At 34.1% G+C, this 14,829-nt stretch overlaps 1 protein-coding gene and 1 long non-coding RNA gene across 2 annotated transcripts; one reads left to right on the forward strand and one right to left on the reverse strand.

Moving 5' to 3' along the window:
- Positions 1-25: 25 nt before the first annotated feature.
- LOC142528575 (protein RETICULATA-RELATED 4, chloroplastic-like) lies at positions 26-4,972 on the reverse strand. Its single transcript, XM_075633612.1, has 8 exons — positions 4,745-4,972; positions 3,738-3,809; positions 1,084-1,215; positions 954-1,007; positions 827-871; positions 563-705; positions 339-464; positions 26-251 (listed from the first exon to the last, which is right to left on the reverse strand). The coding sequence occupies exons 1-8, from the start codon at positions 4,970-4,972 to the stop codon at positions 206-208; spliced, it is 846 nt and encodes a 281-aa protein (XP_075489727.1). The 3' UTR covers positions 26-205.
- Positions 4,973-5,061: 89 nt separating this feature from the next.
- Positions 5,062-5,754, forward strand: LOC142529696 (uncharacterized). The gene is made up of 2 exons (XR_012815940.1): positions 5,062-5,597; positions 5,648-5,754. It is a non-coding gene; the product is annotated as an uncharacterized LOC142529696 (long non-coding RNA).
- The last annotated feature ends 9,075 nt before the right edge of the window (positions 5,755-14,829 follow it).

Consider the following 14,829-nt stretch of genomic DNA (forward strand, 5'->3'; position numbering starts at 1 on the left):
TGTAGCGGCATGAACATCGGTACACTGTGCGTTTAATTACTTCAACTCTATGCTTAAACTAAGAGAACTAACAATCAGCATCAATCCAGTGCCCTTCGTTTTTTAAAGAGGCAATCCAATTCTCCGAATACTAACTTGGATTTTAAATGAAGGACAAACTCACATCGACTTTCTTCACTTTAGCATGGACTGACGATTTTTCTGATCAGTGAGCCTTTTGGATTCCTATTAACCGAGCATAATCAACCCATCTGCATAAAAATTCGAAACGGTTTAGGAGTTCAATTACAGTGAGGATGATTTAGAATAAGAGTGCCGCGGAAAGGTCAATAACTCACAATAATGTACCCAAGAACGTGTTGCCTGTTCGAACAGCAAAGCAAAGAGCGCTCAACACTAACTTGTGTTGATGAAGCATGGGCTCTAAGATCCGTTGTTCAATAACACCAGCCACCATCTGGTATCTAGAGTTTGACAAAATATGATGGTTAAAGGATATATAGTTATCATTGTCATTTTGTATAACAATATCACATTAAGAACCAAAAAATCACATACATACCTAAGATTGCTAGATGTGGCCATATAGATGCCATATCCTACACTAGTTGATAGAACTGGGACATTCTCAATCTCATACTCAGCAGAGTGCTCGACAGACTTACGAGCATTATTTATAAATGCATTTGTTGCTACAGTACCAACCTATAAAGTAAAGAACCGTAGTCATACTAAACTTGAAAAAAAATAATTGGGGATATATAGCGAGGGATACAGTACAAAAAAACACCAAGTTTTGAAACAAGATTTTCATTTATGAAATTACCAGAGATGAAGTGGTGCCAACAGCAAACAATTTTGCTCCATTGCGCTGGCAAAAATAATAATATTGACAAGATGATATTCGTAAATTTGAAATGAATTTAAGAAAAAGGGAAAATAGATATTCTTACCACTATTGCACCAACTCTCTGTAACAACGAAAATGACGTTCCGGACAAAGCAACCTGCATATGAGATTTAAACGAAGATTTCACTCTCAGTCCAAGTATAAATAACTGAGTAAATTTTAAGTAAACTTGCCTGAAACGCGTTTTCAGGACAGCTGTAGAAGAACTTAGCAAGGCATCCAGTATTTAGTGCAAGTGAAGGTCGAAGAGAAACAGTTGGAGCAGGAAGATATACGAGCATAAAGTCAGCAACTAAGGCCATCATCTGCAGACCACACGACAAACTTAAGAGTATATAAGGGAAAGACTCAAACTCTGTTCGCAAAAACGAGCGCTTATCATTACACCAAAAAATATATCCGATTGTAATGATACAAGTCAAATCTTTCAAATAGAACTGCAATCCAAAATCCAAGTTTCGATCTCTGCTCCCAACATTTTGCCTAAATATGTGGGGACCTTAATGCTCAAGGAGGGCCAAAAAACATATCCGATTGTGAGTCAAATCTTTCTCAATCCTTTATTATTTTGTTAAATTGATAATATCAATTTAAGATTTTGTTTTTTTAGACTGAAAGATTTTATCTGATTTATTTCTAGATTATAATATTTTACTTGATTTATTTCTAGATGATAAGATCTTGATTTATATCTAGATATTATAAGATTTATTTTTAATATGATTTTTATCTCCAAGATATTTTATCTTTGTTAAAAAGAGTTTTATATCCAATTAAAATCTTTTTCCATATTTTGTAGGACTCTTCTATGGAATATCTTTTAGGTCATGCCATTGATATAAAGATAAATAATCCTACAGTCGTACTAAGAGTTCTTGGAGAGAGAATAGGCTTTTGAGAGAAAAGAAGTTTTGAGAGAGAAGAGATTTTCGTGGGGTTGCAGGAAGAGTGTTCTTTTGTGTCTTCGTGAGCTTTCTCGTGTGTGATCTCTGCGTGGTTTTTCGTGGACTTAGTGCATAGTCCTTTTACAGAGATTACTGAAGAATATTTTTAATGTTGAAGACTTTGTGTGACTGAGTCACAGACTTTGCCGTGTTGCCGATTGATGTTGCCAACACTCAAGAACAACACTGACGCAGAGTGTTGATCGAATAGTGTCTTCGTTTGGTTTTAAGCAACACGCCTTTTTGTTTTATGCATCTAGTTTTTATGTGGTTTATTTTGATACATTTTTAATTCCTTGGAGTGTCAAGGAATTTGGTTTTGTTTTCTCACTAGTATTGTTTTGGTGTAAACAATTTATATAATTTTTCTAGTGAATTTTTTGCCATGAGGCATCGCACAAGTATTCGTACTTGTGCATAATTTAAATCTGGTGTTAATTTATTAAAGTTATATTTGTGTGTTAAATACTTAATTTCCGCTGCATGTTGTGTGCTCGTGTTAACAACACCAGAGCACAACACTAACTTCTGATACACACATTATAATAGTTTAATTAATTTCCTGTACGTTTATGCGCAACAATTCCTTTCAAGTGGTATCAGAGCCAACGCTTGATACACTAAGTGATTGATTCTGGTCTTCTGCTGTCTTTACAGGAAATAATCAAAGAATTCAATGGATCCGTTAACATCTGGCACAGCTTTCAGATCACCAGTCCTGGATGGATCTAATTATGCTCTCTGGAAAGTCAAAATGAGAATGTTCATTAAATCCATTGATGAAAGAGCTTGGCAACGAGTTCTAGATGGTTGGCTTCCTCCGAAGACTGTTGACAATGATGGAGACAGTTTAGCAAAACCAGAAAGCCAATGGTCAAATGATGAAGTTCAAACATCGAATTTTAACTCGAAAGCTCTCAATGCTATATTCACCTCTGTTGACGTTAACATGTTCAGTCTCATCACCAACTGTATTTCTGCCAAAGAAGCCTGAGATATTCTTCAGAAACACTGTGAAGGGTATGAGAGTGTCCGCCGGACCAAACTGAGGATGCTAACCTCAAAACTCGAAAGCCTAAGGATGGAGGAGAATGAGACCATTGTTGATTATGATCGAAGACTTCGTGACATCGCAAATCAAGCTTTCAGCCTTGTTGATCCTATGTCCAATGAAAAATTGGTCAGCAAGGTTCTAAGGTCTCTTCCTGAACGCTTTAATATCAAGATTTGTGCCATTGATGAATCCAAGGACACTTCTACACTCAATCTGGAAGACTTGATAAGTTCTCTCCGAACATTTGAAATGAATCTGGAGTTACAGACAAGGAGTAAAGGGAAGGCAATTGCTTTGCAAACCACTGATGATTCGGTAAACAGCCTAATTCAAGAGGCAAATGAATCTGATCTAGGTGAAGAGACAATTTCCTTGATCACCAAGAAATTTGGTGACTACTTAAAGCGGATGAGAGACAAAATGAAATCTGGTCTCTGGTTATTTTACTTAATTTATTCGTAATTTTGATCAATCAATTTCCGCTGCAGTGTTGTGTGACAGTGTTGCCAACACCGTAACACAACACCAAAATTCTGATTCATATTTAATCAATATTTCCTGTGAACTTATGCGAAACAGCCCCTACACTTTCAAATAGAACTGCAATCCAAAATCCAAGTTTCAATCTTTGCTCCCAACATTTTGCCTAAATATGTGGGGATCTTAATGCTCAAGGAGGGGTTAGTCAAATATGCAAATATAGGTCTGGCAATTCAGTATGTTATTTATTATAAACAAACAATTCATTGTTGGAGATAAATAGATTTGGTATCAACTGCAAATCACTTATAGAAAATATCCATTAGAAGAAGATGCCACTTATACTTACTACATCAGCAAAAACAATTTCCAGCTCCTTGAAAAATTTGTCCTTCCTTTTGTGATATTCTGCTGCAGTCCAGGAAAAGAAAATGAATGACAATTACAAGACCAGCCAAGAAATGTTATTTGTAAACCTAGCTAGCATATATGTACTTGCCATTGAAGATTGAATACAATAATATACTGAAACAAAGTTGCAAAACGATTCCTATCTTACATTAGAAAAATAATATCCCAGCCATTCCCATATATTTTTTGGTCGTTGATAGAACTTTAATTTTTTTTTTTTAAAAAAAAAAACAGGGAGCACTTCATCATGTAAAGAATTTTTACATTAGATCTACCTGCTGCCCGCATCATCGGCCGTTGTACATATCGTGTATTTTAAATAAGCAGTTTTTTTTTGGGGAGTAAAGTAAGCCACTTCGAAACAACAAGAATTAAATAAGTTTAGATAATCTACAAGTATAATCATATTATGAAAGAAATCAGCGGTTATTTTACAATTTTTTTTTTAAAAATGAGTTATGATTGATGATTTAAAAACTGTTTATTTGCATTCACATATCTTATGCTTTATGCATTAAACACTTACTTTATTTATCAAATATAAAAATTATAACATGTCAAATGAGGTTGAATGTTAATTATCTCTTTAAAAACACTTCCATGTAAACTGTTATTGTTCTGAAATATATTGCACAATTATGCGGTAATGATTTAAACTTGAAAAAGTTTTCTAGTTAAACTTACAAAAATTGTGAATCCACCTATATTCGCACGCATACACTACGAATGCAAATTATTTGTTGTATTTTAGGAAACATAATTTTGTTTTCCTCGAAATACTTTTATGTTATTTACCACATGGATAAGTTCCCACAGATGGCATCAAACAATTGGAGAACACCTCAACTTTAAGATAAGAAGATGGATTAAATATGTATGAAGGAACCATTTTGAAAATTATATCACATGATATTATATCATTACCAACTAAAGAACTTGTAGCACCATTTCATAAGTTCCCATGGCTACCACCATTACCATCATCTCATTCGTGGGTGGCACAACCGCCAGCAAGCAGCTCCTAACCACGACTCCCCGTCGTGGGGTGGTGACGGTGAGGGCATCAATGGAGTCTGAAAAGATGGTGGTGAAAGAAGAAAGGAGCAACAGTAGGAGGGACATGATGTTTGCGGTGGTGGCAGCCGCTGCATGCTCAGTTGCCGAGGTGGCCATGGCCGATGAGCCGAAGCGTGGGACTTCAGAGGCTAAGAAGAAATACGGACCAATTTGCGTTACAATGCCCACCGCACGCATTTGTCACAAGTAATCTGGGAGAGTATAGTGGAGAAGCTTATTTTCTCTTCTTTTTTTTTTCCCCTTGAAAATATATGTAAAATCTCTGTTTCTTGCCCTCATTTCTTCTTCATGATGTTTCCATTGTCATTTTAGTCACAAATGTAAGTAAAGCATAATAGTCGCCCTCAAAAAATGTCAGATCCATGAATCTAATAACGAAATATTCTCTCGGGCTTGTAAACCATATCATAACTATCATAAGCGGAAAAACCAACTGGGCCAATTCCCATTCATGAACTGGAAAATGTAGTGGGAAATCGAGATGAAAATATATTACATATGAGAGTTTAGTACATACAAGTTCAACATTCTCCAGCTAGAAGCGAAAGAGTTGCCTGCGCCATCCTCCTATATTTTGTCACCGACGAGAAACATAGCCACATCGATAGACGATAGATACTTCAGCCAGTGAAAGGGAAAAAAATTCAAAAGATGTTCACTGAAGGAAGCCACGAAACTGCGGATGACTTCTATAGCCGATTTGTGAATCAAGGAGTTTAAGGTTGTGACGCAGTTAGGAGTTTAAGGTTGTGACGCAGTTAGGAGTTTAAGGTTGTGACGCAGTTGCTGATATTCCTCCCCATTCTTCCACCAGTTCTACAAGCTTTTCTTTACCCTGGTCAAGAATCACAGTTGGTCTATCAATTTTAGTTTTTTCAGGACTTTTTAATTTATTTCTCAATATTCAAAATTCAGAACGAGATAATTTCGTCGCCTCGTCCAAATATAAACCTACCATCCGGACTGTGAAGTCGACAAATGATATCAGAGAGCGTTTTGTGTTTCCATAAAGGCTCCAAAACTTTCTCAAAATCTTGTACGTTAACCTTGTCCTTAAATATTTTTGCCAGTGCCGCTTGGTTACGTGTTCCGCCTAGCCGAATCTATAACTAAATTGTATTTTAAGTCTTAATGCGAAACATTTTTAGGTTTGTATTACCTGATAACTGTTTGGACCATCACCAACCAAGTCAAGCTCATCCATGTACGGTCTAGCACAACCATTCTGGCAACCAGTTACCCTTATCACCACAGATTCGTCATTCTTGAGGCCAACTGAAGCGTAAAACTTCTTTAAATGAGATTCCTTATCATTTTACACGTAACACTTTTTTGAAAGCAAAAAAAGCTACATTGTACCTTCTCAAATATAGCTCGAACTTGTTTAAGGATGTTAGGTTACTCTGAATAACGTGCGGCAACAAATAACAGTAAGTCGAGGCAAGGATGTATACTCTGTCCGCAAGACGAATTGCCCGTATACTAGTGTTTTACGTTGGCGGCAAACGTCTTTAAGATACAACGACTTAATTCAGAAAGCGCAGCACAACAGATTCTGAAGAGCAGCGAACAACAATATGTTTGAACTTGCAAGCTTTGAAAAGAAAGCGGATGCACCAAAATGAGGATGCAAAAAGTGTGCAACGAATGTCTGAGGACCATTTATAGAGTGAATATCAGAAGCCAAGTGACACACTCTTCTGCCCAGAAGACACACCTTTCTGCCAAACATAAGCCATGGGACGCGTACACACCATGGGACGCACGGTTCTATGCCAAAGGACATGTGCATGAGACGCATAGGTTCGGACATGGGATGCAAGCTAAGGACACATTGTTTGGTCTAGGAGACACTATTTCGAAAATAAAAAATTATTTTCTAAATGAATTTTGTTCAAAAAGATTAATATGGTCAAGAAACCAAACCGCACTGATCCGAGACTTGACCTATCAGCGTGTGTTTCACCGAGAATTTGACCTATCAGTGTCTTTCCTCTTTCCAAAAACTTGGTCCAAACCCTTAGCTCAAACTTTGAGCTAATAAAAAAGAATTTATTTGGCACATTTCTCAATGTGGGACAAGACTTCTCATGACACATTATTCAAGGTTCATTCAACTCTTATCTAACAATGCTCGGCTTTTGAAACTCAGTAGGCAAAGAATAAGAGGAACATGAATTAGAAATTTACTCACAAATAATGCATCAAAGTACAATGTTAGATAGTTTAATGTAGGGACGATGAATATATAACAAATATTGACAATTTATAACCTGCAAAAGTTATTAATGCTGATGTTTTAAAAGTACACCAATAAAATTGAGTTTGTATTGATGACACGAGTGATAAAATAAATGATAAAATAGACTGAATTATAATTGACAAAAAAATATGTATTAGAATTAAATTTATTTTATTTATGCATTGTTTACTCCAGTAATTTATTTGAGATAATTAAAATTATGGTATAAATAAAAAACATTTTTTATGCGTAAACTTGTATTAATCTCGCTTAAAAAGTTGAAACTTCCCTCCCACGCTTTCGACGCGCTTTACATTTTTAGAACCTTGCTTAAAAGCGCAATTTAGATTATGGGTAAAATATTTTTTTTAGTTGGACCGTTTACCAATTAAGTCGTTAACAATAATTCAGGTATCAATTTGTCAATAGTTCGTGTACCAAAATACCTTATTGTTATGTTTGGTTCGAATGTTGTAATTACTGAATTATTAGTAAAATAGTGATAAAAACTATAAATAAGAAAATATAATATTTGGTGATAAAATAATATTATGTTTGGTACGCTTTTTTCACCTTATAAATTATAACAAACATTTATTTGGATATTGTTTATTAGGTAAAAAAGGCATTTGTGGAGTAAAATGGATAGTTAAAATAAAGATTGTTACTATAAGGCGTATAGAAGGGTTTATTTCCCCCCCTTTAAATCAACGTAATCATATGTATGGCTGATTGAGTGAGTATGTAAAAAAAAAAAAAACGTACCAAACAAGTGTTAAACCCCAAAAGAAGCTCACAATCTCAGATTATTACTAGTACCAAACAAAGTCTTATTGATTTATCGATTTGATCTCTGTATAGTATAAAGTGAACATGAAGTTCAATTTTTAATTTGCAAATACATTTTTCGATATGTTGTGTTACTAGATCACACATATTATCGGTTTTATTAATGTTCCAGTTGAACAATGTTTATAACTCATTTGAAACGGGTAATAACTCTTTCAAGAAAAATAAGTGAACAGCTGAATATAAAAAAATAAAAGAGGCTAATCATTATGGAGAAATCGTGTTATGACTAACAATAAAACCTTAGAAGAGGTTCAAGTACCTGAAAATTATGAAGTTGAAGAAATTGATGTCTTATAGGACCATATATTTTGCAAATAAATATAAAATATGTCAGAAGTGTGGTCGGTCAATTAGACCAAAAGATTTTGTATCTCAAAAGAGAAAAAGTAATGACAAAAATCTAGTTAAAATAATTTTAAATGAAACAATAAAAGGGATTGATGAATTAAATAACTATTGTTAATTCTGAAGAATAACAAGTATCTGAAAATAATTGGATTTTAACAAATTATTTGTTATTTTAGAAATTTTAAGATTGAAATGATCTAATTATTCATAATTATTTTACTCTCAAAATTGTCTTTTGTTATTATGCAAATAATGAATATCCCGAACTATAATTTGTGTTGTTTGTCTATAAAGAAATTATTGACAAATGATATGTGGCAATATGATCTGACTTTAGTCCAAAGCTTAATTATCATAAAGAGTACTTGAAAGTCGTCAATGAGAAAATCTTTCCACTTGCTATAAATGCGTTGACTACATATTTACATCATTCACTTGACAATGTCAAGTGACGTATGAAAAGAAATCCATGAAGGAGTGGAAGTCTCCAATATAAAACAATATTCAGCTTGATATTCTCGAAGAACTTGCTAAAAATGGAAAGCATTTGAAATATAAATTTATAAATATTTGGAAATGATAAACTGTATTAGATTGTGAACTGCACATTTATGAGAACTAGAATTTCACCCGTGCGATGCACGAAGTATTATTTTATATAATTAACGATTAAAATTAGTAAGTATTAATGTTTGAATAATTATTTAAAATAATTAATATAATATAATGAATATATTTAAATTTTAAATATTATTATAAAAAGTTATCATATCAAAATATTTATTTCATTTGAGATAACACTCAAATGATGATAACAATATTCTGTCATTAAATTGACTTATTTATTTTGTTTAAGTGAAACTGTTATTAATAAATAAAAAATAAAAAAATTTAAAGAATCCTATATTATTTGTTTATCAAAATATTAAATAATAAATAAATATTTTTTAAAAAATTAAATTTTTTTGTCACTTATTTAGATGAATAAATTTATTTAATTTTTGAAAATGTTAAAAATATTTATATTAAATTTTTATTAATGTACATATATTAAAGTTCTATTAAGATATATAATAATAATAACATTTCACAGGCAGTTAATATACCAAAAATTAATGACATTTTTTAAAATAGTTGAAAAACTTAATATTATATTAAGATTTGATATTTTATTTAATATGATATAGAGTAGTAAAAATTAACTCTATAAAAATAACACACAATTTAAAAAAATAACTAGAATTAAATATAATGATATAATCAATCCAAATACTTAAATGTAGTTTATCTTTTCAAAGAACATCAAATATAAATTTAAATTTTAAAAAATAAATTGAAAAAAAATCACATTTCATTATATATTTATTTCTTATTTGTTTCAAATATTTAATATGATAGGTCAATATATTAATAATTATCAAATATTTTTCTTTTATAGCATATTAGTGTTGACGGAAACTTTTTAAATAGAACAAAAACTATGTTTAATATATATATATATATATATATATATATATATATATATATATATATGTGACATTATTTGAGAATATTTTTCACTCTTTTTCATGATCGGACACTTGATTATTTTATATATGTGTTGACCCCATAAAATAAAGAAAATATAAATAATACCTCTATATCAAAAAAATAAAATATATGGAAAAAAAATTTAGCCTATTGGTAATGAAAAATATATTGTAAACTGAAATCTTTGTTGTTTTCATATGTATGTAGATCATATCAACAAATTAATCAGAGTTTAAGCGTCAAATATATTTTTGAATGATTTATCTCACGAGTGATACCGAATGTTGCACTTATTTTTTTTATTCTAATTGAAAATTGATTCTCTAAATATGATGCATAAATTTGTCTGAATTATTTATGCAATTTATAATAACAACTAAATATACCATAGTAATACAAAATCATATCCTAAATTAAATGAAGTGATATAATTAATGCAAAAAATTAAATTATTTTATGTTTTCAATGGAGTTCAGTTTCAATTTAAATAAAAAAATAAAAAACATATAATTCATAAATTAAATTTAAATTGATATAAAAATAATTAAATTCAAATTTGAATTCACGATTTTACATTTAAGAAATTATAAGAGGTAAAAAAATAAGGTTATATGATGGTTCAGAATAGGCTCGAGTCAAGAAACGTAGGAAAAAGTCAAAAATGAAAAGTTCGGAGCCTAGGGGTAAAATGATCATTTTACGTCACCGGTAGTCCAAACGTCCTGGAAGTGTCCCGATGGGTCATAATACATGTTAAATGATTTTTAACATAATTATGGTGAGTTTATGATATTTTTACGATAAATGCTATAATTGAGCGATTTTCTCGAAAATGCTTATTTTACGATTTTTGGAGGATATGTTATTTTATAAATAAAAGGAAAGGAAAAATATTTTGAAGGATATGAAATAAGTGTGACACAGAGGATTTGTGGGAGATCCGTCTTAAGAAGGGGTGGTGAATTTACTTTTGCGCCACGGCCCAATGACGAGAACTGCTGACGCCCCGTCCCCAGGTACTTGGTATATAGATTGATTAATCGAACAAATGATAAAAGATAAAAGATAATCACTTTTAAGGATCAAACTTCACTAAAATGATTTACGATGAGGGAAATGATTTATGACATTATGTGCTTAAATGATTTACGAAAATATTTATATGTTTACGAGTTTTTATGTCAGCTTATTTTATTAAAAGTATTCTTTTAAAGATGCATATTCATGTATATGTATTACTCGTTACGTATGCTTTGGATGTGCTGAGTTGTTAGACTCACTAGATTTGAATGGTCGCAGGTGAGGATGATGTTGCGGGAGGCTCAAACGCTTTAGTGGATCAGGCATGACAGTATACTCACGAAGACCTTAAGTTTTGCGCAATATAATGATAATCAGAGTTTTTAAGAATTCTGTTAAAGAGAAATTTATGTTTCGTTTTTTAAAATTTAGATGCTGGATTTCGTATAATTAACGATTTATGGATTTTTTTATCGTAAATTTCAATTTTCTTAAATATGGATTTATGTTTTGGTATGGTTCGATTTTTTTTTTTAAAAAAAGTAGAGTTGTTTATTTAAAGTAAGAGGTATTGGACGTTTCAGTTGGTATCAGAGCCAATGATCTTATAAGGGTTGTGTCTATGCCACTCCGATAAGCTCAAGAAGTCAAGCCTCAAGTCTGTGAGTTTTTACCACTTTAAATTTTCATTCTAAATTTAGATGCTTTAATGATATGGATATTAAGAGGTTAGATGTTTTTTAAAATTTAAATACATGCTAGTTACTTGACTTGGACGGTGTGTACAGTTATGCCTTCGGAACGTGTTGTTCCTATGAGTGGAGACGAGGAGAGACGTGAGGAGATACCTCGACACCCCCGGATGCTGCTACACGGGTTCTAGAGGGGATGGCTCGATTATTGGAGAAGCATGCTGCTAATGCTGCTCAAGGACGACATGAGGATGTGTATATTCAGTTTAGGAGGATGAACCCGGATTTCTCTAGCACTACTGATCCATTCGTTGCTGAGGGATGGATTCGATTGCTAGAGGTGATTTATCATTATATGAATATGGCTGATGCTGCGAGCGTCCGATGCGACATTTATCTGCTGAAAGATGACACATCGTTATGGTAGGAGGGTGCTGAACTAGGAGTGAATCTGAATACCCTAACTTGGGAGGACTTTAAGAGGATATTCTACGAATAGTACTTCACTACTGATGTGAGGTAGAGACTGAAGCAGGAGTTTATGAGTCTCTGGTAGGGAGACATGTTTGTTGCTGATTTCATAAAGAAATTCAATAAGGGCGAATGATGCTGCTGAAAAATTGAGACACTTCTTGGATGGTCTTAAGCCTACTGTTCGCTGGGATGTGCAGCTGGGAGATCCGACGAATTATAATGATGATCTCACGATGGCCTTTAGAGCAGAACAGTTACTGAAGGATATCGAGTGGAAGAAACAGCGGAAGAGGGCCCCCCCTCCACGACAGTAGCAACATCAGAGTTAGAAGCCATTTTCGGGGCCACCGAGACAGCAGGGGCATTAGAAACCTCAGGGACAGCCACAAAGAGCAGTTGCCCCGAAGACTGATGAGAAGCCACTCTACAAGGATTTTAATCGCCAGCACTTTGGCAAGTGCATGTGGGGCACCTAAAGTGCTTCAAATGCGGAAGAGATGGGCATAAAGCTACTGAATGCCCGAAGTTGGGGCAACCCGTGACTGGACGAGCTTTTATGATGCATGCTGAGTAGGCGGAGCCAAACACGACACTTATTACATGTATTCCGACTATTTAAGTATTTTATGTCTCTTTATTGCTTGAAATGTTGAGTATGGATGCTAGGAGTAATTTGAGGTGAATTGAACTTGATCATTTAGGGCTGCATGCTTCATATTTTTTGAAGTACGGGCTTAAATTGTAGGAAATCGAGAGCTTAAGACCAAATTCTAATTAATTAGAAAATTTTAAGGATTCAATTGCATAATTTGGAAACTTTAAAAACTCGAGGGCATTAAATTCGATATTTTGGGCTTAAATGAATAATCTGGGAACTATAAGGCTTATAAATGGCGAATTTCAAAAAAAAAAAGGGCTATTTAGTACATTTTCGAAAATTTAGGGGTTGTTATGCAATAAATCCAAAGGTTGAGGGGCTGTTTCTCAAGATATTCGAAACTTGGAGGGCCTAGATTCTAGGAAATCATTAAAGTATATGGCCTTGATTTGCATACGATACAATTGTTCAAGCAGGCTGGATATTTATAGAAGGCGTAGCCATCCAAGCTTTGCAAGATTCTGGAGCTACACTTTCATTGGTATCTGAATCTTTCGTGAAACGGCTGGGAATCTACCAGAGGACGTGGAATCAGGATTCAGAGTTACAGTGCCTTCAGGCGAACAGATGATATCTAACAGCATGGTGAAGGATGTGGAGCTTAAATTTCAGAAGAAGGTTGTTAGAGCAGATCTTACTGTGTTGCCGATGCCTGAATTCGATATTATCTTGGGAATGGATTGACTAACACTGAACGGAGCTTCCATTGATTTCCAGCAAAGGTCTGTGTCTATCAAACCACCCAAGGGTAAATCATTCATCTTTGAGGCGGTAAAGAGCAGTCAAATGCCGCACGTCATTTCTTGTATTTGTGTTAGGAAGCTTATGCGAAGAGGCTACCAGAGTTTTCTCGTTAGAATTATTTCCATGCCCGACACTGGCAGTAGATCGATTAAAGATGTGGAGGTTTTCAGGGACTTTCTGGACGTATTCCCCAACAATGTTTCTGGCATCCCACTCGAGAGAGGTGGAGTTTTCTATTGAGTTGATGTTGGGTACAGTATCGATCTCTAAGGCACCGTATTGTTTAGCATCTGCTAAGATAAAGGAGTTGAAAGATCAGTTTCAGGAGCATCGTATCGTCGAAGGCACCTTATCGCTTATTCGCCCTAGTTTCTTTCCATGAGATACGCCAGTATTTTTTGTGAAGAAGAAATATGGAAGTTTGAGACTCTGCATCGATTATCGAGAGCTAAACAGGGTGACAGTGAAGAACAAATATCCCTTGCCAAGAATTGAAGATTTATTCGATCAATTGCAAGTAACTTCAGTATTCTCAAAGAACGGTGAAGGAGGCAGATGTGCATAAGACGACATTCCGGACACGTTATGGAGTGGAGGTCGGTCCAACTAAAGTCGAGGAAGTCAAGGAATGGTCAGTGCCTAGAAATGCAACTGGGATACACAGTTTCTTAGGCTTAGCCGGCTACTATCGCAAGATCATCAAGGAGTTATCATCTATTGCAGTACCCTTGACAACTCTGACGAAGAAGAATGTCAAGTTCGTATGGGGAGCTAATTGTCAGGACAGCTTTGATCGATTGAAGCAAGCTCTTACTACAGCACCAGTTTTAGCTATGTCATCAGGGCAAGGAGAGTATGCGACGTACACAGATGCTTCAAAGATAGGTTTGGGCGTAGTCCTTATGCAGCATGATCAAATTATTGCATATGCGTCTAGACAGCTGAAAGTGCATGAGAAGAATTATCCGACGCATGACATCGAACTAGCTGCAGTTGTTTTTGCTCTAAAGATTTGGAGACATTACTTGTATGGCGAGAAGTACAAAATCTTTACCGATCACAAGTGTCTCAAGTATTTCTTTACCCAGAAAGAGCTGAATATAAGACAGAGAATATGGCTAGAGCTTATGAAGAATTACGACTGTGACTTAGCTACTATCTCGGAAAAGCTAATGTAGTGACAGATGCTTTGAGCAGAAAAAAAACAGTCTTCGCCCAACTATCAATACAAGAACCTCTTTGGACATTGATTCAGAGGTTCAATCTCGAGGTGTGTACTAAGGGCAATGCTCTTAATCTATCTACTCTGACATTGCAATCTACCTTGAGAGATAGAATTTGAACCGAACAGACTACATATGAGCAGTTACAGAAATGGAGACAGAGGGATGAA

Source organism: Primulina tabacum, chromosome 16 (genome assembly GCF_025594145.1).
Source record: "Primulina tabacum isolate GXHZ01 chromosome 16, ASM2559414v2, whole genome shotgun sequence".
NCBI lineage: Eukaryota > Viridiplantae > Streptophyta > Magnoliopsida > Lamiales > Gesneriaceae > Primulina > Primulina tabacum.

What these genes read in the sequence shown, in the direction of transcription:
- LOC142528575 (XM_075633612.1), bottom strand. Translation starts at nt 4,972, where the DNA reads ATGGCCACCTCGGCAACTGAGCATGCAGCGGCTGCCACCACCGCAAAC. An exon ending in GTCCTGAAAACGCGTTTCAG is followed by an intron (nt 1,008 to 1,083) that starts GCAAGTTTACTT and finishes TCTCATATGCAG; the next exon opens with GTTGCTTTGTCCGGAACGTC. An exon ending in GCCACATCTAGCAATCTTAG is followed by an intron (nt 465 to 562) that starts GTATGTATGTGA and finishes GTCAAACTCTAG; the next exon opens with ATACCAGATGGTGGCTGGTG.